The 23,637-nt window shown below is 34.5% G+C and overlaps 1 protein-coding gene across 5 annotated transcripts in view; it reads right to left on the bottom strand.

The window, feature by feature from the left end:
- Nucleotides 1-12,198, bottom strand: part of ABCB5 (ATP binding cassette subfamily B member 5) — a 118,270-nt gene extending 106,072 nt beyond the window's left edge. For all 5 annotated transcript variants that reach the window (XM_025873293.2, XM_073898574.1, XM_073898576.1 and 2 more), the window contains exons 1-4: nucleotides 12,125-12,198; nucleotides 9,262-9,335; nucleotides 6,339-6,393; nucleotides 4,592-4,742 (exon numbers count right to left, since the gene is read on the bottom strand). In XM_025873293.2, the coding sequence (XP_025729078.1) occupies nucleotides 4,592-4,742; nucleotides 6,339-6,393; nucleotides 9,262-9,317 (262 nt within the window). In that variant the 5' untranslated portion in view covers nucleotides 9,318-9,335; nucleotides 12,125-12,198. The remainder of the gene's footprint in view (nucleotides 1-4,591; nucleotides 4,743-6,338; nucleotides 6,394-9,261; nucleotides 9,336-12,124) is intronic.
- Nucleotides 12,199-23,637: the final 11,439 nt, after the last annotated feature.

Raw genomic sequence — 23,637 nt, 5'->3', positions numbered from 1 at the left:
TAACAGTCATAGCAAAAATTTAAGTGAAGCTCATTGAAATATGTTGGGTATAACAGCAACATAATAAAACAGTATTTAAAATAATCTTTGGTTTATAAGTTTTATATGTAAACTTTTCTATATATCTTCTAGTAAAAAATATACCACACATTATTATATCAAGGTCGTGATTTCACAAACAGCACAAAACAATGGTCAATATCCACTATCATAATTTTCTTTCTTAAACCTCTATAATTAGCTTTTTTTCCTAGATTTTTTATATATTTATTTTAGATAGAGAACATGAGAATGAGCAGAGTGAGAGAGAGACTCTCAAGCAGACTCCATGCTCAGTGTAGAGCCTGATACGGGGCTTGATCTCACAACCCTGAGATCATGACCTGAGCCAAAATCGAGAGTTGGGTGCTTAACTGACTGAGCTACCCAGGTACTCAAAACCTCTATAATAAACATTTGAAATGAATTCCAGACATCTTGTCTATTCTTTTAGATAACCACAACATCACATATGATAACATCTATGATCTTTATTTATATGCAAACAATAATTTTTCCCTATTCCATTTATGGAATTATGATAGGAAAAAAATTTTAAAGCAGTTTATTCCATACATTAGAATTAAGACAGAAGTACTAAACTCTAGTGGAAAGTTTTAAAGAGATTAACTAAGCTAATGAAGAGAATAAATATTGTTTCTAAAAATGAGCCCTAAAAATCACATAAAAATGGCATATTCTCATTTTGGAGATTATATTAACAGAGGTAGTATGCACAAAAGTTCAGTGCTGGCACAAAAATGGGCCCCCGATCAGTGAGCTATTATTCATATTTTCATTTGTAGGAGCAAATAATCCTCCTCTACATTCCTCCAGAAAATCAATGCTAAGTTGAAGGTATATTATTTAATGTCCTCACTTCTCTTTAATAATATGTCATGATATACCAATAATATCAATGTATTTATCTAAACCTTTAACAAACCTCTTTACATATTCATCACATTTGATAGACGACATAATGAAATTCAAAAAACCTGGAGAAGCCTTAAACAAAATCAAAAATTAAAATTCAAAGCAATATCATTTGCTATGTACTGCCCATCCTATCTAAAGCTGGTAAGAGAATCAATTATAGAGTAGCTCTAACAAAAGGAATATTCCCAAGCCTATTGATTTAGGTTGCTAGGGTTTTTTTCCCCTCCTTCTTTCACTCATTAATTTGGAGAGAGGGACACAGTTGGCAGTCAATAAATATTTACTCAGTGAATTCGTGGTTCCATTTGTTTAATAAACAGAATAGCATCCTTAATTTACTTTCTATCATTAAAATATTAAAAATTAATAACTGTAGACAGGAGATCATCACATGAAAGGATGTAGAGGTGGACGTGATGGTTTTATTCTGCTCAAACAAGACTTGAAAGATTAGCTTTCAGGTGGAAAACAAGAGGATATAAATTAGTATTTAAAGTTAAATAGGACACAGAGTGGGTACAGTATAAAAAGCCAGGCTTATGTCTAAAAGACAGTCCAGGTTTTTTAAAAAAAAATTTATCAAATTCAATTTAACATATAGTGTATTATTATTTTCAGGGGTAGAATTTAGAGATTCATCAGTTGCATATAACACCCAGTGCTCATTACATCAAGGGCCCTCCTTTAATGCCCATCACATAGTTACCCCCCCCATCTCCCCTCCAGCAACCCTCAGTTTCTTTCCTATAGTTAAGAGTCTCTATGGGTTGTCTCCCTTTCTGTTTTTGTCTTATTTTATTTTTCCTTCCCTTCCCCTATGTTCATCTGTTTTGTTTCTTAAATTCCACATGAGTGAAATCAGATGTTATTTGTCTTTCTCTGACTGACTTATTTCACTTGGCATAATACCCTCTAGTTCCACCTATGTCATTGCAAATGGCAAGACTTCATTCTTTTTGATGGCTCAGTAATATTCCAGTGTGTGTGTGTGTGTGTGTGTGTGTGTGTGTGTGTGTGTGTGTATAAATTACTGCTATAAACACTGGGGTGTATGTACTCCTTCAAATCAGCATTTTTGTATCCTTTAGATAAATACCTAGTAGTGCAATTGCTGGGCCGTAGGGTAGCTCTATTTTTAACTTTTTGAGGAACCTCCATACTGCCCCAGATTGCATTCCCACCAACAGTGTAAGAGGGCTCCAATTTCCTCCCCATTCTCACCAACATCTGTTGTTTCCTGAGTTGTTCATTTTAGCCATTCTGACCGGTGTGAGGTGGTATCTCATTAAGGTTTTGACTTGTATTTCCCTGATGCTGAGTGATGTTGAGCATTTTTTCATGTGTCTGTTGGCCATTTGCATGTCTTTGGAGAAATGTCTATTCATGTCTTCTGCCCATTTCTTGACTGGATTTTTTGTTTTTTTGGGGGGTTGAGTTTGATAAGTTCTTTATAGATTTTAGATAATAGCCCTTTATCTGATATGTATGTCACTTTTGAGTATACTCTCCCATTCCGTAGGTTGCCTTTTAGTTTTGTTGATTGTTTCCTTTGCTGTGCAAAAGCTTTTCATCCTAATGAAGTCCCAATAGTTCATTTTTGCTTTTGTTTTCCTTGCTTCTGGAGACATGTCTAGCAAGATGTTGATGTGGCTGAGGTCAAAGTGGTTGCTGCCTGTATTCTCCTCTAGGATTTTGATGGATTCCTGTCTCACATTTAGGTCTTTCATCCATTTTATTTTCATGTATGGTTAAGAAAGTGGTCCAGTTTCATTCTTCTGCATGTGGCTGTCCAATTTTCCCAACACCATTTGTTGAAGAGACTGTTTTTTTTTTCCATTGGACATTCTTTCCTACTTTGTCGAAGATTAGTTGACCATAGAGTTGAGGGTCCATTTCTGGGTTCTCTATCTGTAACACTGATCTATGCATCTGTTTTTGTGCCAGTGCCATACTGTCTTGATGATAACAGCTTTGTAATATAGCTTGAAGTCTGCAATTGTGATGCCTCCAGGTTTGGTTTTCTTTTATAACATTCTTCTGGCTATTTGGGGTCTTTCCTGGTTCCATACAAATTTTAGGATTGTTTGTTCCAGGTCTGTGAAAAATGCTGGTGGTATTTTGATAGGGATTGCACTGAATGTGTAAATTACTTCGGGTAGCATAGATGTTTGAATAATATTTGTTCTTCCAATCCATGAGCATGGAATATTTTTCCATTTCTTTGTGTCTTCCTCAATTTCTTTCATAAATGTTCTATAGCTTTTAGAGTACAGATCTTTTACCTCTTTGGTTAGGTTTATTCCTAGGTATCTTATGGTTTTCGGTGCAATTGTAAACAGGATCAATTTCTTGATTTCTCTTTCTGCTGCTTCATTGTTAGTGTATAGAAATGCAACAGACTGCTGTGCATTGATTTTATATCCTGTGACTTTGCTGAATTCCTTTATCAGTTCTGGGAATTTTTTGGTGGAGTCTTTCAGGTTTTCTACATAGAGTATCATGTCATCTGCGAAGAATGAAAGTTTGACTTCTTTGCCGATTTGGATGATTTTTATTTTTTTTTTTGTCTGACTGCTGAGGCTAGGACTTCCAGTACTATGTTGAACAACAGTGGTAAGAGTGGACCATCCCAAGACAGTCCAGGTTTTAATAACACATTTATCTCAGATACAATAGCTATAAGGATGCTTTCTACTGTGTAATTTGGAGAAAAACATATAAAATCAGGGAATTACTAATATTTATAATATCCATTGGATAAAAAAGACTATGGATACTCAGTATGTCAGTGCATAGAATTGCTGGATTTACATCTAAAGAATGCTACCTTTAAGGACATGACCCTGAAATAGGATATTACAAAGGTAATGATATATGAAGGACATCTATAATTATGGGAAAACAGAATTCCTTTTTTTCCCCATACCCATTAGATTTCCCTCCTAATCTTTTTTCAGGATTTTTACCATAATTTTCTGCATGTTCATTTTGGCTTCCCCGCTGCATTATGTTCTATAATGCCATGCATGTCCATACACGATTAATGAAACTCTAAGCAGCTGAGATTTTGTCATTCTTGGCTTCTCCTTTTTAAAGGGTGAACTATAGATTAGGGCCCTGGAATGGCCCGAGCCTTTGGTTAAATCATGATATAATCACCACTTCTGATGAAAATTATTTAATTTCCTAGAGAGAGAAGTTGAGGTACACTCAGTCTCAGATGATTTTTATATACCATGAGCAGTTCACTCCTGAGTCTCTAGCCTGCTGGTCCACCCTGCAGATTTTGGACATGTCAGCTTCCATAATGGCATGAACCAATTCCTTAAGATAAATTTCTTTCTCTCTGACTCTATCTCTATATTTACACACACACACACACACACACACACACACACACACACACACACACACACTCACATCTTATTGATTCTGTTTCTTTGACAAATGCTAATACACATTTTGGTTCTTTAGTCCCTGGATATATAGAAGAATAAATTACTTATATACATATTATGTAGATACTGTGTGATAATACAAAAATCTGTATTATGAGGTGTTTTATTTAATGCTTTTGCATCCCCAGAAATAGAAAAGTAAATACTGAACTCACTTGTATTGGTTTTGCCTAGACATCCACCAATAAGGTCATCACTCATTTCTCCTAAAATCAGTGACATTAGAGGAAGACAGGCTCCATTTACTAGTGACGCCAGTAATCCCAAGATCATGAGTATGATGTCCAGTCCATCCGCAAAGCGGAACTGAAGAAAAAAAACATGGTGGCATTATAGCTATAAAAAACAAAACCAAAATGAACCTACAGTTTTTGCCATTAAGTAAATGTTATTTTATAAATTAAGAAACTAAACAAATGTATAAAATCATGGAAAAGTATTTGTAAATAAAGTAAAAAAAATCCCCAATCTTAAAGATTTACAATGTATTTTGAAGAAGTGTTGAAAAATATAAAGCAGCAAAATCAGTACAAATTATACATCTGTGACAACATCTGTGACACAGGTCAGATCAGATGTGGGTATGAATCAGAAACTTCCTTCCATTTGGTTGATTCTGGAATAAATTAATATATTTTAAAACATTGCATTGACAGTATCTTGACTTATGGACAGCTGAACTTCAAACTCTCAATTCCTTAGCCTTATCAGCATCATAGCAATGATACAACTAAGTGAAGTGAATAGTAACCATGTGGTAAAAATTAGTTCATCAATGTAATAAATTATATTTTTCATATTATTTTAAATTCCTTGGATGTTTTCTACCCAGGACAAATTCTATTCTTTAAATAGGGGTCTATAATAATTTGTAAGGCTGTTTAGAATAAGAAAGAAATAACTGAAAGCCAAATACTGATTGCTTTATATTCTATTCTATAGCAGATCCCAACAATGCTATTCCAAAACAAAAACATGAACAAAACTTGAAAATGTGGATTATTTATCTTACTGAGAAGTCAAGACAAAATATATAATGGTACTGAAATGAAATTAGATTTGTATAACAGCAAGAGGAACTTAGTACATATTTTATGAGTGGAGACTGAAAAAATTTAATGTTTTTTCATTTATTCATGTGATTGCTCATAAATATTTATGAAGTAACTACCAGAGTGTTGTACTTGGTACTACAGATGATAAGAGGGTATCTGATTCTCCACCTTCCCCCAGAATAGTATGTTATCTCCTTGATAAAGTTTGTCATGTTCTGCTATGTCCCATGTTTTTTAGAAATTGACTTCTGAAAAAGCAGTTACTGTTTCATGTGAATTTCTAATGACACTGACAGCCAGGCTGACACAGAGATTAGAGTAGGTAGAGGAGTTGTTTTGGAAACACATTCCTGAAAATGTTCCTTGAACATAATCCTAAAGAAATGTGCTCATACACTTTTTTATGTATAGATTTTACAAAACATTTAAATAATTATTTTTTATTTCAAAAGAATTTATACACTTTAAAAATAACAAAGCAACTTATATCAATGTACCTCATTAGAAAATACTGAAATATAAGCATCAAATAGTAAAAGTCACTCACAATTTTCCACCACTTAGAAATAGCCTCTGATAACATTTATGCAGCACATACACATATACACTTTTTTTTGTTTTTTTGCAAAATTGGGATCATTGTATAAATACTGTGTTTCTTTTCTTATCCCTATTACGGGAATGTTGGATTGATTATATTTTTTCTTATTGGAGATAATATTTTGATTAATTACTTTTTAAATTTCCCTTTACCCCCCAGTAGATGTAAACTATCAATCATTTTATGCACTACTGACAATTTCCTAAAATTTTCGGATTCACATACTTTCTAACTGATTTCACTTACTATCTCAATAGGTCCAACAATTTGTTTTCCTACTTTGGGTAGTTCTTGTGGTTTTCTGGAAAATAAATGTTGAAGATGGAAAGGTTACAATGTGAATATAATCTGCAAAATTTTCCAGTTAAAATTGTTCTGAAATATCAAATTGCACTCTTGATAGCAAATCTGCATCAACAATGAAATTTTTAAAAACACACTTACTGATACACAGTACAAAGATTTTTATTATAATCAATGGGAAAGTTAGCCTACATTAATTAGGCTAACAAATGAAGGCATGCCTCTGAAGTAGAATTTTTTAAATTGTGGTAAAACACATATAACATAGAATTCACCATCTTAACTAATTTTAAGTGTATAATTCATTAGTATTAAGTACATTCATATTGTGCTACCATCACCACCATCCATCCACAGAACTTTTCATCTTGAAAAACTGGCTCTGTACCTATTAAACAGTAATCCTCCTTCTTCTCTCTTGCTTTCAGCTTCAGGCAACTATCATTCTATTTTTCTATCCCTGTGAATCTGCCTACCTTAGTTGCCTCATGTAAGTGGAACCATATAGTATTTTGTTCTTTTCTGTTGGGTATATTTCCCTTAGCATAGGATCTTCAATGTTCAGCTCTGCTGCAGGGCATGTCAGACGTTTTCTCCTTTTTAAGACTGATTATTATTCCACTGTATGTATATACCACGTTTTGTTCATCCATCCATCCATTCATCAGTCAATGAACACTTCAGAGTGTTTCCACTTTTTGGCTACTGTGAATAATGCTGCTATTAATATGGGTATACAAATATCTTTTCAAGTCCCTGCTTTCAATTACTTTGGGTATATAACCAAGAGTGGAATTGTCAGATCACATGTGAATTTCGATTGACACTGACAGCCTTGATAAATTCATTTTTAATTTTTTGAGGAACCATCATACTGTTTCCCATAGTAGCTGCACCATTTCACATTCCTATCAACCATACACATGGTTTCTCTACATCCTCACGATCACTTGCTATTTTCTATTTTATTTTAATAGCATGCACCTTAATGGGTATAAGGTGGTGGATTAGAATTTTTAAGCTTTTGTAACAAATTGCTCAAGAGCAACTGTAAGCTTTAAATGAAAGAAGTCCTAGGATGTATACATTAAGTATACTGTGAATTTTGTCCCCCACTGAAAATTTCATTTCTTAGCTAAAATTTCAAGAAAGTCCAGATGAAAACTGTAAATTGTATTCATTGATTTCAGGGAAATCTGTCAATTAAATACACACACACATACACACACACAAAAGATTCTTTTTTGTTTGTATTTGGTTATCCTTATATCTTATGGGTGTACATTTTTAAAAAAAAATTATTTAAATTAATTTAGTTAACATATAGTGTATTATTAGTTTCAAGGGTAGAATTCAGTGATTCATCAGTTGCATATAACACCCAGTGCTCATTACATCAAGGGGCCTCCCTTAATGCCCATCACATTAGTTACCCCACCCCTCCACCTCCCCTCCAGCAACCCTCAGTTTCTTTCCTATAGTTAAGAGTCTCTATGGGTTGTCTCCCTTTCTGTTTTTGTCTTATTTTATTTTTCCTTCCCTTCCCCCTATGTTCATCTGTTTTGTTTCTTAAATTCCACATGAGTGAAATCAGATGTTATTTGTCTTTCTCTGACTGACTTATTTCACTTGGCAGAATACCCTCTAGTTCCATCTACATCATTGCAAATGGCAAGATTTCATTCTTTTGATGGCTGAGTAATATTCCAGTACACACACACACACACACACACACACACACGATTGGAGGTCATCAGATTAAGTTTTCTAAAAAAGACATCACAGAAAGATGAACTTCTGACTCTTCTCTCCAGCTTTATAACATATTGTTCTGTCAGGTTTGATAAATAACAAGTCACTTAATTTTATTCCCTCTAAGGTTAATAATTTACTTAAGTACTGGGCCAATCTGCTCTGAGATGTTCCATAGATGACAAGTGCTTTAAGATTGTATAGCCCTTACATTATCCCAAATACTGATTTTAAAGTTTTTTATTTTATTTTTTAAGTAATCTCTACACCTGTTGTTGCACTTGAACTCATGACCCCTGAGATCAAGAGTCACATGCTCCTCTGACTGACCCAGCCATGTGTCCCCCAAAAGCTGATTTTAAACAGTAAGATTCAGTATGCTCTCTTTTGATAAATTTTGTTTCAGGGAAACATTTCTGTCATTGACCTTCATGAAAAGCCTTTGAAGGAGGGTTCACATAGTCTTTTGAAGTCTCTCTTCTATCAGAGTTGAGAGTAGAGAAGAGTACATGGGCAGATACAGTGGGAATTCCCTTTCTGGCTATTTGCAGCCCTGCATTAATGAAACAGGCGATCCAAAGGGCTCTTTTGAATTTTACAGCTTATATATCAACATGTAACACAATTATTATGGTAAAAGCGAAACTAAAATAGACTTTAAGTCATTTCAATTTTAAATCTATAAATTAATGGATTATAGGTATAGGAAATTTTTTTAACACAAACATATACATATACACACAGACATCCATTTAGTGAGAAAATAATCAGAATCCAGTATTTTCTTTCATTAACTGTACCACATGGATTAAGTTTCCATAGAGAATTGAATTGAAAATATTCAGGTATTTCTCCTCTTATATTGGTAAGGTACAAGAAATTCAGAAGAGAGATCTGAAGAACTAAAAGTACTAAATCAATAAATCCTGGTTATTACACTTTCTAAAGTTACTATTAAGCCAGTTGTAACAGTGGTTAAGAGGAGGTCCATAAAAATGAAAATAGTACTGTTATTTTTGGAAAAAAATTATAAACATTTTTGTTACAGCTTTGAAAAGGATAAGGTATATTTGAAGTTGCAAAACATTTTTTGTAGAATTTAGGCAAAGCTTACCCATTTCTCTGATAATTTTCTTGCATCTCTTCATCTCTTTCAGAATTTGCCATCATATTTACAATTCAATTCTTCTGAAATATTAAGAAAGATATCATGACTGTGTAAAATGTCATCATTTAGTTGATAGAAAGCATTCTTTACATCCCTAAGAGCTTCTGAAAAAGTATGCCACTGAGTTTAATCTTGTCTTCATACTCTGCACCCCAAATGAAGTTTCTGGTTAGGAAGCTCATTTTTTTTCAGATGTTATCATTGAATTTATAATTTTGTTGCTTCATTCTGGGCTTAGTTTTGGAGCTAATAAAAATTCTAGAAATGAAATAAAAGGAAAGCCAGATTCTATGGACAATGCATGTTTTTTCAGGACACCAGATTTTATTCCTATTCTGCCACTGATTTGATTGTAACTGATGAAACTTTTAAACTTCTCATGCTTAGTTTTCTCTATAAAAAGTTGATGCAATAGTTTCTGCTAGTCAGCAGTTTGAGCGAGTAGGGCTTTCTAATTTACCAAGTATAAGCAAGTTAGAGCTTCTATCATGTATAAATAGCTGTCAAAAAATTAGAATATTTTGAAAACCCATTGATCATTAAAATTATATTAAGAATAATTTATTCTTCCTTTGGATGACACTTCAGAATTCTAGCCTGTCTTAAGATTGCAATTATGTACATAAATTTTCATTTCATTGCAAATGTAAAGATATTTTGACTTAATCTCATTTGTTAGGCAATATAACATATTACTGATATTGAGATGATTATAAGTATATGGATTTAAACTCTAGTGTGTAATTACTGATTAATGAAATACTACCCAAGTATTCAAAAAAAAAAAAAAACCCAAACAGTACACTTTTAAATAGTAAGCTTCTCCATGAAGGAATGAATCTCAATGGATCAGTTTTTAGTGGCTGAGAAATAAAGCATGATATGAATACATTGGCATATTATTTATTTTTCAGAAATCAGTGGTCATAACTTTATATATATAAGAAATCTTTACAATTGCTATACTGACTTTACATTATCTCCAGTTATTTGGCATATGTGTAAGGAAAGTAATAAAATAGACTCTACTGATCATTTGCATTTTATAGAAATTAACAACTATGGAATAAAACTCACAAATTCATAAAAAGAAATCAAAACAATTATGGCTTACCTCAGTCAGTGCATGGTATGTTCATCTACACCAAAATCATGTGTGGTTTCTCTCCTCAACAAATAACTAACTGTACTTTCACGCTGTGCTTTACCAAGCTTATTTTCTGACCATGCTGTAATATCAGATTACAACAATGGTGAATTTCCAGGTAAAGCACACTATGTTCTTCATGCCGTACTGCACATGGGAAACAAAAGTTAGCTTTAAAAAAATTCACTGATCCAAAGAAACACTTTTTAAAGACCTGGTAGTGTCTCTGATTTTCTTTTGGGCTTTTCTCATATCTATATCATGTTCACTGACACATTCTGTCTTATATTACAATTCTTAGTTACCCTATTTGATTGTATTTCTTTATCTATTCCTTCATAAATTCACTGAAAAAGGTACTGTGCTTGTATTAGGTATCAGCTGTTAGTTTACAAAAATAGAAAGACATGGTCCCTTCTCCTGAGAAACTCACACAAATCCTTCCCCCCTACCCTTTTCCTCTATGCTATAGCCTTGCTATTCAGTGTGGTCCCAAGACCAGCAGCATCAGCAACACCTGGGTCTTTACTAGACATGCAGAATTATTTTTTTTAATTGTAGCAGAATATACATAAAATAAAATTTAACATTTTAACTATGTTTAAATTACCATTCAGTGGCATTAAGTACATACATAATGTTGTGCAAGCATCATCAATACAAAACTTTTTCATCATGCCAATTGAAACTCTGTACCCATTAAACAATAACTTCCCATTCCTTCCTCTCCCCAGTCCCTGATGAATACCATTCTACTTTCCGTCTCTATGAAATTGTCTATTCTAGATATTTCAGAGAAGTAGAATGGTAATATTTGTCCTTTGTGTCAGGCATATTTCACTCACCATGTTTTCAAGATTCATCCATGATTTGGCATGTATCAAATTTCATTCCTTTTTAAGGCTAATAGTATTTCATCAATTATATATACCACATTTTGTTTATCCATTCATCTGTTGATGGACATTTGGACTGTTTCCACCTATTGGTGACTGTGAATAGTGCTACTCTTAACATTGGTATATAAGTATCAGAGTCCTTCTCTAATTCTTTTGTAATTGAAGTGGAAATTGTGAATCATATAGCAATTCTATGTTTATCTTTTCAAGGAACTGCCATATTGTTTGTCGCAGTGGCTATACCATTTTACATTCCCACCAGCAATGCACAAGAGTTCCAATTTCTCCATATCCTCACCAATACTTTTATTTTCTGGTTTATTGATAACAGTAATCCTGATAGGTGTGAAGTGGCATCTCACATGGTTTTGATTTGTATTTCCCTAATGACTACTGATATTGAGCAACTTCTAATATGTCATTGGCCATTTTTATGTCTTCTGTGCAGAAATGTCTAAGTCAGCTGCCCATTAAAATTTTTTTTCTTTTGTAATTAAACTGTAGTTCTTTATGTATTCTGGATATTAAACCACTATCAGATATAGGATGTTAAAATACTCTCTCTCATCCTGTGGGTTGTCTTTTTAGCCTTGTGATTGTATCCTTTGATGCACAAAGTTTTTTATTTTGATTAAATCAAATTTATCTATTTTTTCTTTTGTTGCCTGAGCTTTTGATGTCATAGTCAAGAAATTATTGTCAAATCCAATGTCATAAAGCTTTCCCCATTTTCTTCTAAAAGTTTGATAGTTTTAGCACTTACATTTCCATTTTCCATATGGTGTAAAATGAAGGGTCTAACTTCATTCTTTCATATGTAGATATCCAGTTTTGCCAGGACCAGTTTCATTTTGTTGAAAACACTATCTTTTTGTTCATTTTGTCAGTTTCACTTGTTGAAAATGCTATCTTTTCCATATTGAATGATCTTGACATCCTTGTTGAATATCATTTTATCATATATGTGAGGGTCTATTTCTGGGCTCTATATTCTATTCCATTGGCCTGTATGTCTTCATGCTAGTACTACATTGGTTTGATTACTACAGCTTGGTAATATGTTTTGAAATCAGGAAGTGTGAGTCTTCCAAATTTGTTCTTCTTTTTCAAGATTGTTTCTGCTGTTTTCAAGATTGTCTTTGCTATTTGCTATTTTGCTATTGTTTTGCTATTTGCTATCTTTTTCAAGATTGTTTTGTTATTTGCTATTAAAACTACATAGGAATTTTAGGATGGGTTTTCCTATTTATGCAAAAAACATTATTGGGATTTTGATAAGGATTGTATTGAATCTGTAGATCACTTTCAGTAATACTGTCATCTTAAAAATATTAAGTCTGCCGGTCTATGAACATAGGATGCCTTTCCATTTATTTGTGTCTTCTTTCATTTCTTTCAGCAATGTTTTGTAGTTTTCAGTGTATGCATCTTTCACCTCCTTGACTAAGTTTATTCCTAAGTATTTTATTCCTCATGATGCTATTGTAATGGGATGGTTTTCTTAATTTTCTTTCCTGATCATTGTTAGTGTGTACAAAAGTAATTAATTTTTTTTAGATTCCATATATAAGTGAGATCATATGATACTTGTCTTTCTCTGTCTGACTTATTTCACCTAGCATAGTGCCCTCAAGATTCATCACAAATGGCAGGATTTCCTTTTTTATGGGAGTAATATTTCAGTGTGTGTGTGTGTGTGTGTGTGTGTGTGTGTGTGTTTGTGTACACACCACATTTTCTTTATTCAGTCATCTGTTGATGGACCCTTAGAAGTTGTTTCCATGTCTCCGCTATTATAAATAATGCTGTAATGAACATGAGGGTGCAGATATGTCTTCAAGATAGTGGTTTGATTTCTTTCAGATATACACCCAGAAATGTAATTGCTGGATCATATGGTAGTTCTATATTTACTATTTTGAGAAACCTCCATATTGTTTTCCACAGTGGCTGTACTGAATCATGCTTTTTTAAAATCCATTCCAGAAATGCAGAATTTTGGGTCCCGCCCTAAAACTACTGAATAAAATCTGCATTTTAACAAGATTCTCCAGGTGGTTTGTATGCGCATCAGATTTTGAGAAGCACAATTCTACAGCATTTGATACAAAGTCTTGGCAATAGAAGGCATTAATTCTCTAGAGGAAGTTTTATTTTTTGCTAAAACTAAGGATATAAAAATAAAGTTCAAAATACAGTGTAATGGCAACATATTGTTCTTATTTACTGTCCATAGCATGGTTTTAAAGTGTGAACAAAGGACCTCTGATATTGGAATCTCATGGAGTGCATTTAAAAAAATAAGATAGTGTTAAGTTTTAGTCATAGAATTTAAACAGGGCAATATCATAACGATTAATATGGTGATTAAACTGTCTAGTCAGGGAAAACCTCTTATAGAAGGTAACATTTAAGGTGAATTACAAGAAGGGGGTTGCCATACAGAGATCAAGAAGATTATCTCAGACAGAGGGAGTACGATTAAATGGTAGAAAGAAAAAGTGCATGGAGGCAAAGGGACACAAGATGAAAAAAAGTCAAAGGACAGTGAGGAAGTCATCATTATATATAAAAATACAGGTTGGCCATGATGGCTGCCCTTTTGTTTTTCCATATCATACAATGTTTCAAAAGGAAGATAAGATTAGTTTGAAACATGTCAAGTGTGTGATACTGGTGAGATAATCAGGTAGTAATATCTAAAAATTAGTAGGTAATGTGGGAAAAGAACTCAGAACATCTTATTTAGCCAAAGCAGAACCTGTCAGTCAGCCAATCCTTAGTGATTAATAACTATGTAGAGGTTATCATAGCAAGTATTACAGAGGATACAAAGAAATATAAAATTAGAAAGAATTATTTTGTTTACAAGGGCTCCTGCTTTTTTTTTTTAAGTAGACTCCATGCCCAGTTTGGGGCTTGAATTCACCACCTGAGATCAAAAGTCAGATACTCCACTGACTGAGCCAGCCAGGCACTCCAGGGCTCTTGCTTTAAAAAAAAAAAAAATCTAATTTCATATGGCAAAGTGGAAAGTCATATGACAAAATATCACTGTGGGAAGAAATTTTCTGAGTGGCACTTAACTGAGCCTGCTGGGTAAGAATAACTTGATGTATAGCTAAAAGACTGGTTGGATGGAAAGCACAGGAGTTTTGATTAGATAAAACAAGAATTTTACAGAAGCTCCAAAAGGAACAAACGAGTAGTGGAAAGATTATTGTTGTGTATGGACAAATTTCACAAAATTTTTTGTTTCCATTTTCTCCATAAAGCTGTTCTTTCTGAAATGGAGGAGTGTTCCTGCAATATTTACACTTTGACTTACTTCAATTCCTCAAATGCTGTTCCCTTCTCCCATCCACATGTGGAGCTGGATTATGGAATTAAGAATTACATATAAGAGCTCTAAAAATATATACACCTAAAGTGATGGTTAATTTTATGTATCAATTTGGCTAGGCAGTGGCATCCAGTTGTTTGATTAAATACCCATCTAACCTAGAAATAAATCTAACCAAAGAGGCAAGGAATCTATACTCAGAAAGCTATAGAATACTCATAAAAGAAATTGAGGAAGACACAAAGAAATGGAAAAATATTCCATGCTCACAGATTGGAAGAACAAATATTGTGAAAATGTCTATGCTACCTAGAGCAATCTACACATTTAATGCAATCCCTATCAAAATACTATCAACCTTTTTTTCAAAGAAATGGAACAACTAATCCTAAAATTTGTATGGAACCAGAAAAGACCCCAAATAGCCAGAGGAATGTTAAAAAAGAAAACCAAACCTGGAGGCATCACAATTGCAGACTTCAAGCTCTATTACAAAGCTGTAATCCTCCAGACAGTATGGCACTGGCACAAAAACAGACACATAGATCAATGGAACAGACTAGAGAGCCCAGAAATGGACCCTCAACTCTATGGTCAACTAATCTTCGACAAAGCAGGAAAGAATGTCCAATGGAAAAAAGACAGTCTCTTCAACAAATGGTGCTGGGAAAATTGGACAGCTACATGCAGAAGAATGAAAGTGGATCATTTCCTTACACCACACACAAAAATAGACTCCAAATGGTTGAAAGACCTAAATGTGAGACAGGAGTCCACCAATATCCTAAAGGAGAACACAGGCAGCAAACTCTTCGACCTCAGCCGCAGCAACTTCTTCCTAGAGACATCGCCAAAGGCAAAGGAAGCAAAGGCAAAAATGAACTATTGGGACTTCATCAAGATAAAAAGCTTTTGCACAGCAAAGGAAACAATCAACAAAGCCAAAAGACAACTGACAGAATGGGAGAAGATATTTGCAAATGACATATCAGATAAAGGGCTAGTATCCAAAATCTATAAAGAACTTATCAAACTCAACACCCAAAGAACAAATAATCCAATCAAGAAATGGACAAAAGACATGAACAGACATTTCTGCAAAGAAGACATCCAAATGGCCAACAGACACACATGAAAAAGTGCTCAACATCACTTGGCATCAGGGAAATCCAAATCAAAACCTCAATGAGATACCACCTCATACCAGTCAGAATGGCTAAAAGTAACAAGTCAGGAAACAACAGATGTTGGTGGGGATGCGGAGAAAGGGGAACCCTCCTACACTGTTGGTGGGAATGCAAGCTGGGGCAGCCACTCTGGAAAACAGTATGGAGGTTCCTCAAAAAGTTGAAAATAGAGTTACCCTACAACCCAGCAATTGCACTACTGGGTACTTACCCCAAAGCTACACATGTAGTGATCCAAAGGGGTACATGCAACCCAATGTTTATAGCAGCAATGTCCACAATAGCCAAACTATGGAAAGAGCCCAGATGTCCATCAACCAATGAATGGATAAAGAAGATGTGGTATATATATACAATGGAGTATTATGCAGCCATCAAAAACCCACAATCTTGCCATTTGCAACAACGTGGATGAAACTTGAGGGTATTATGCTAAGCAAAATAAGTCAATCAGAGAAAGACAATTATCATATGATCTCACTGATATGAGGAATTTGAGAAACAAGACAGAGGATCATAGGGGAAGGGAGGGAAAAAATGAAACAAGATGAGACCAGAGGGGGAGACAAACCATAAGAGACTCTTAATCTCAGGAAACAAACTGAGAGCTGCTGGAGTGGAGGAGGGGGTTGGAGGGATGGCGTGGCTGCGTGATGGACATTGGGGAGGGTATGTGCTATGGTGAGAGCTGTGAATTGTGTAAGACTGATGAATCACAGACCTGTACCCCTGAAACAAATAGTACATTATATGTTAATAAAAAAAATTAAAAAAAAATTTCTCAAAAAAATACCCATTTAAAGGTTGTTGTGAAGGTAATTTTTTAGATGTAATTTAACACTTAAATCAGTAGATTCTGAGTAAAGCAGATTAGCCTTCATACTGTAGGTAGGGCTCATCCAATCAGTTAAAGGCCTTAAGAGAAAAGGCTGAAGTCCCTCAAGGGGAAAGAATTCTGTCTCCAGAGTGCCTTCAGATACAAGACATCAACTTCTTGCCAGAATTTCCATTCTTCTAGCCTGCCCTGAGGATTTCAGACTTGGCAGCTAACATACTCATGTAGGCCAATTCCTTAAAATCAATCTCTCTGCTCCTCAATCTCACTCTCTTTCCATAGAAACACACACACACACACACACACACACACACACACACACACACCCATACACAGATGCCTAAATACATAGGGACCCAACAGGATATATATATCCTATTGGTTCGGTTTCTCTGTAGAACTCTAAATAATACACTTAGCAAGACAGAAAATTATACGATGACTAGTACTAGAGTGACTACTCTAGCAACTGAAAAGAACATTATGACCTAAAATGGTTTCACTCCACAGATGAGGAAAGTCCTGAGGTTAATCCTTAGAGGATGGTTAAAGATTTCAACAAGTGAAGATGTGTGGAGGAGGAACAAGAACATAATTTTAGGAATGCAAAGGTGAATTTTATCACAATGGAGGAATGAAACCAGTCTGGTTAGAATAAATAGTTCATGCAGAAATGGAGAAACAGATAAGGTAGATAAGATTGTAGAAGGCATTCAACCAATTTTTAAGGGCAAATATTGCAGTTTTCTGACAATGAGAGGGACAAGGCCACTGGTATTTGGTATTATTAACCTGATGTCATGGGTAGACTGGAAGGACTTGGGGAAAAACAAGATTCAAGTACACCCATTATGGTCCAGTGTCATAGAAGTAGAAAAGTCTTATTTCAGAGACTTTTTTTTTTTTTTTAATTTTAGGGAGACAAAGCATGTGAGTGGGGGGAGGGGCAAAGGGAGAGGGAGTGAGAGAATCTTTTTTTTAAAAGATTTTATTTATTTATTTGACAGAGAAAGATAGTGAGAGCAGGAACACAAGCAAGGGAAGTGGGAGAGGGAGAAGCAGGCCTCCTGCTGAGCAGGGAGCCTGATGTAGGGCTCTATTCCAGGACCCTGGGATTATAACCTGAGACAAAGGTAGACGCTTAACGACTGAGCCACCCAGGCACCCCAGGAGTGAGAGAATCTTAAGCAGGCTCCATGCTCAGTGCGAAACCCAATGTAGCGCTTCATCTCATGACACTGAGATCATGACCTGAGCCAAAGCCGAGAGTCTTAAATGCTTAACCAACTAAGCCACCTAGGTACACCTTGAGAGACATTTTTACGGGTTGATAGAATATAGATTCAGAAAACAAGCAAGAAGGAACAAAAAATAAAAGTTCAGTGACTAACTTCATTATCTGGAAATAAAAAAGTAACAGACGGAATTGGGGAAGTCAGGAGAGGCAGTTGGTTTTAGGGAAAAGGTAATATTCAATTTAAAAATGTTTGGATTGATATCAGAGTGTCCAAGTGAACATATCTGGCATACAGATAGAAATGTGGCACTGATAACTAGGAAAATTGCCAAGCTAGAGATATACTTATAATGGTCATCTGCAAAGAAGGGATAATTAAAACCTGGCGAATAAATTTGCTTTAATAATCTGACAATGGTATATAAAAGCACAGGTGAAGTGGTATAGTATAGAGACCAAGAATTTTGCTTCTATAGTGGTGTCATCCAATAGAACTTTCTGCAAAAATGGGAATATTCTCCTTACTGTCTAATATGGTAGCCACTAGGCATGTGTAGCTATTGAGCACTTGCACTGTAGCTAGTGAGGGAACTGAATTTCTTTTTTATATAATTTAATTTAAATTTAAAGAGCCACATATGGCCAAAGCACAGTTCTAGAGTCAAACTGCGTAGATTCAAATTCTGGATTCCCGACTCACACTACACCTATAATTTTGGGCAAGCCATTTAATCCTTACTGAACAGCAAAAGTGTCTACAACTTAACAGTACCTGATTTCCTTATTTGAATTACATAACTATTTGCTTCATTTTGTCACTTTTGGGCAAACAAGCCCTTTCAATTAACACAAGATGTGATTGTAACATCACTATTAAAAAAAAAACATCAAAAACTAATGATGTAATGTATGGTGATTAACATAACAATAAAAATTTAAAAAAAAGCAAAATCAGAGTTAGACAGGGATCAAAATGATGAAATAGGAGCTTTCTACCATCTTCTTCCCAAAGCACAGGAATTTAGATGATTATTTACAGATAAGAATGTCTTTGTGGAAGTCCAGAAGTCCAGTAGAAAAGTTCCAGAGCACAGTGTTAGAGCAAAAAATTATAAGATAGGATGGATTGAAGAAGTAAGAGAAATAGTTTCACTTTCCAAGCTGGGTGGGAAGCTGCTAAAGATACTTATTCCTTTCTCACCCCATCCACAATATTGAGGCATGCTATTTGACTGCAGGGCAGGGAGTGGGTTGTAGAAGAGCAGTCAGGGTTTGGAATGGAGCATATAAAAGGAATGCAGAACCTATTAACTGCATGGCAGGAAGCCAGCTCACAAGCTGCTGGGGACATCTTGCCTACAGATCCTCCCCTCAAGTTGGCCCATGGACACCCCAACATTCTGCATGTCTCACTTACCCTGCCCCTAACCAATGGGAGTTGTGGAAGCAAGCCTTTGTAAATAGCTAGTGAGCATACACATGCATAAAAAGCTTGCCTGATTCTGTGGGACTGGGATATAACATACAAAATTGAGCAGCATTCTAGGGAAAGCAAGTAAGCTGTCAGCACCTGGCTTGGCTTTGCAAGATCAAGAGAAGGTATACAATCTTAAGAATTTCCAAGGGAATAAGAAGTGGGGAGCAGGTATATCCATAGGAAAAGCCTGAGAATGCCTCAAAATCCCTAACACTGCTGATGGAGGTATTTTTATCCTTAAGCCAGTCAGTAGACAGGAGGAGGTGACTGCTTCTTTAAAAGTAAAATCAGTTTTAAAAAGACTGTTATGTCCATAATATGTTTTAACATGTTAATTCTCCCTAATTGGAATACATGGCGACAATAAGCAAAAACTTACAAAAGACAAAGAGAAGGTGGGGCATCTGGGTGGCTCAGTCGGTTAAGTGTCCAACTCTTGGTTACAGCTCAGGTCATGATCTTGTGGTGGTGAGATCAGAGCCCCAGAGTGGGTGCCGCATTGGCACAGAGCCTGCTTCAGATTCTCTCTCCCTCTCCCTTCCCCTCTCTTCCTCCCCCAACTTATGTGCACACTCTCTCTGTCTCTAAAATACATAAATAAAAATAAAATCTAAAAAAAAAGATAAAGAGAAGGCAATGAAAGTATACCACTACAGAAAATCATTAATTCACAAAGAAGGCAGCAAGAGAGGATGAAAGGAACAAAGAAGCTACAACACTGCCAGCAAATCATTAAAAAGATGGCATTAGTCAGTACTTATTAATAATTACTAATTTGTAAATGGGTTAAACTCTCCAATCAAAAGGCACAGAGTGGCTGGATGTAAAAAATGACAACAACAACAATAACAAATAACACAATATATGTTGCCTACAAGACATTCACTTCACCTCTAAGGACACATATACACTCAAAGTGAAGGAATGGAATTCCATGCATATGGAAATTAGGGGTGGCTGTACTTGCATCACACAAAATAGATTTAAGACAAAAACTGTAATAAGAGATAAAGAAGATCATTATATAATGATAAAGGGGTAAACTCATTAAGAGGACATAGCAAATATAAATATTTATGTACCCAACCATGGAACACTTAAATATACTAAGCATTAACAGATGTAAAGGGAAAAATAGACAATGACAATAATAGTTGGAGGCTTCAATACTCCACTTTCAACAATGGATAGATCATTCATACAGAAAATCAACATAAAAACATTGGACTAGTACTTTATTTTTAAATTTTTATTTATTTATTTATTTATTTATTTATTGGACTAAAACTTTAGACCTAATGGACCTGACAGACATCTACATTACATTCCACACAACAGCAGTGGAATACACATTCTTCTAAAGTGCACATAAAATATTTTCCAGGATACATCATATGTTATATCACCCAACAAGTCTTATCAAATTTAAGAAGAATGAAATGATAACAAGTGTCTTTTCTGACCACAATGGTATAAAACTAGAAATTAATAATGCAGAAAAACTGGAAAATTCATGAATGTGTGGAAATTAAGCAACATACTTCTGAACAAGAAATGGATCAAAGAAGAAATCAAAAGAGAAATCAAAAAATATCTTGAAACAAATTAGATGGAAATACAATATACCAAAACTTATGGAATGTAGCAAAAGCGGTTCTAAGAGAAAAATTTAAAGTGATAAATGCCTACATAAAGAAAATGAAAGATCTCAAACAACCTAACTTATACCTTTAGGAACTAGAAAAAGAACAAACTAAGCCCAAAGTTAGAAGAAAGAAGGAAATAACAAAGATCAGAATGAAAATAAATGAAATTGAGATAAGAAAGGCAATATAAAAGACAAAGGAAACTAAGAGCTGGTTTCTTGAAAAGGTAAACAAAATTGACAAACCAATAGCTAGCCTAATTAAGAAAAAGAGAGGACTCAAATATATAAAATCAGATATGTGAGAGGAGATACAACTGACACCACAGAAATACAAAAGATCAAAAGAGACAATTATGACATAATGAACAACTGCACACCAACAAACTAGATAACCTAGAAGAAATGAATAAATTCCCAGAAAAAAATAATCTATTGAATAATGAGCAGAAGGATTAAATCAGTAATCAAAAACCTCCCAACAAGCACTGGGTGTTATATGAAAACAATGGATCATGGATCACCACATCAAAAACTAATGATGTCTTGTACGGTGACTAACACAACATAATAAAATTAAAACAAAACAAAACAAAACAAAAAACCTCCCAACAAAGAAAGGCCCAGGACCAGATGGTTTCCCTGTAAATTCTACCAAACACTAAAAAAGAATTAATGCCAATCCCTCTCAAACTACTTCAAAGAATTGAATAGGAGGAACACTTCCAAACTCATTTTACAGGACGGCATTATCCTGATACCTAGATGAGGATACTACAGGAAAGAAAACTACAGGTCAATATCTCTTTTGAATAGAGATGCAAAAAATCTCAACAAAACACTAGCAAGCCAAATTCAACAGCACATTAAAAGAATCATATACCATGATCAGGTGGGATCCATCTCTAGGATGAAAGGATGGTTCAATATATCCCTATCAATAAATGTGATATATCACATTAATAGAACAAATGATAAAAATAATATGATCAGCTCAATAGACACATGATAGAAAAAGCACTGGACAAAATTCAACCTCTTTCATGATAAAGTTCTCAACAAATTGGGTATAGAAGGAATTACTTCAACATAATAAAATCCATGTATATTAAGCCCACAGCTAACATCACACTCAATGGTCACAGTTTAAAAGCTTTTCCTCTAAGGTCAGGAACAAGACAAGGGTGGGAATAGAAATTGGTTCAGTCACTATGGAAAACATTATGAAGTTTCCTTAAAATATTAAAAATAGAACTACCATATGATATAGTAATTCTACTTCTGGGTATATATCCAAAGGAAACAAAAACAGTATATTGAAAAGATATCTGTACTCCCATGTTTACTGCAGCATTACTCACAACAGCCAAGACATGGGGACAATCTAAGTCTCCATAAAGAAGATGTGGTAAATGTATACAGTGGAATATTATTTAACTATGATAAAGAAGGAAATCCTGCCATTTGGGACCACATGGATGGACCTTGAGGGCATTATGCTAAGTGAGATAAGTCAGACAAAGAAAGACAAATACTGCATTGTCTCACTAACATATGGAACGTAAAAAAGCCGAACTCATGGAAACAGAATAGAATAGTTATTCCCAGTGGCTGGGAGGTAGGAGAATCAGAGAGATGTTGATCAAAGCGTATAAACTTGCAGTTAGAGGATGAATAAATTCTTGAGGTTTAATGCACAGCATTGTGATTATAGTCAACAATACTGTAGTACATACTTCAAAGTTGCTAAGAGAGATTTTTTTTTCTACTTAGTAAAATCACTTTATTTGAAGCCCAGATGGGATAATTAGCTTTTTTTAGGATTATAGTAAATATTTAATAAGTGAATATAACAAGTTGGAGTTATTAAACTTAAGAGACTAGATCTAAAATGTTCTCAATACAAAATGAAATTATCGTTTTGTGATATGATGCATGTATAAATGCTATAGCAGTAATCATATTGCAGTATATAAATGTATCAGATCAACACCTTAAATTTACACAATGCTCTATGTCAATTATATTTCAATAAAAAAAGAATAGTTAACAAAATAAGAAATTTGAATGAGGTGTTAATAGTAGAAAAGTTACTTTAGCTAGATTTAAGATTATGAAAAATAATTACTACATGATTCAAAGATGAATACAATAGAAGTGAAGTAGTAGTATTCTTTTAATCTTTACAGAATTATTGGATACTAACATTTATTATAACATTAAACAATGTTAGCATTATAAGATATTTAATTTTTAGCCTTTAAACTATATTTGAAATGTGAGTTCTCTCAAGAAAAAGTCTCATTGGAAATTCTTCACAACTTCTGAGCAAGAATTAAAAGCAGAGTATCAGTTTGCCATCTCCAATATTCCTGAGGATGAAAAGTTCCAAAATCACAGTTTTCAGACATAATAAATAACAGAAAAACTATGGGTAAAAGACTATTGTGAGGGGCGCCTGGGTGGCTCAGTTGGTTAAGCGACTGCCTTCGGCTCAGGTCATGATCCTGGAGTCCCGGGATCGAGTCCCACATCGGGCTTCCTGCTCGGCG

This window comes from Callorhinus ursinus, unplaced genomic scaffold (genome assembly GCF_003265705.2).
Source record: "Callorhinus ursinus isolate GAN/ISIS: 27379988/994484 unplaced genomic scaffold, GSC_fseal_2.0 scaffold12, whole genome shotgun sequence".
Classification (NCBI taxonomy): domain Eukaryota; kingdom Metazoa; phylum Chordata; class Mammalia; order Carnivora; family Otariidae; genus Callorhinus; species Callorhinus ursinus.
This window is presented reverse-complemented; position numbering and strand designations above follow the sequence as displayed.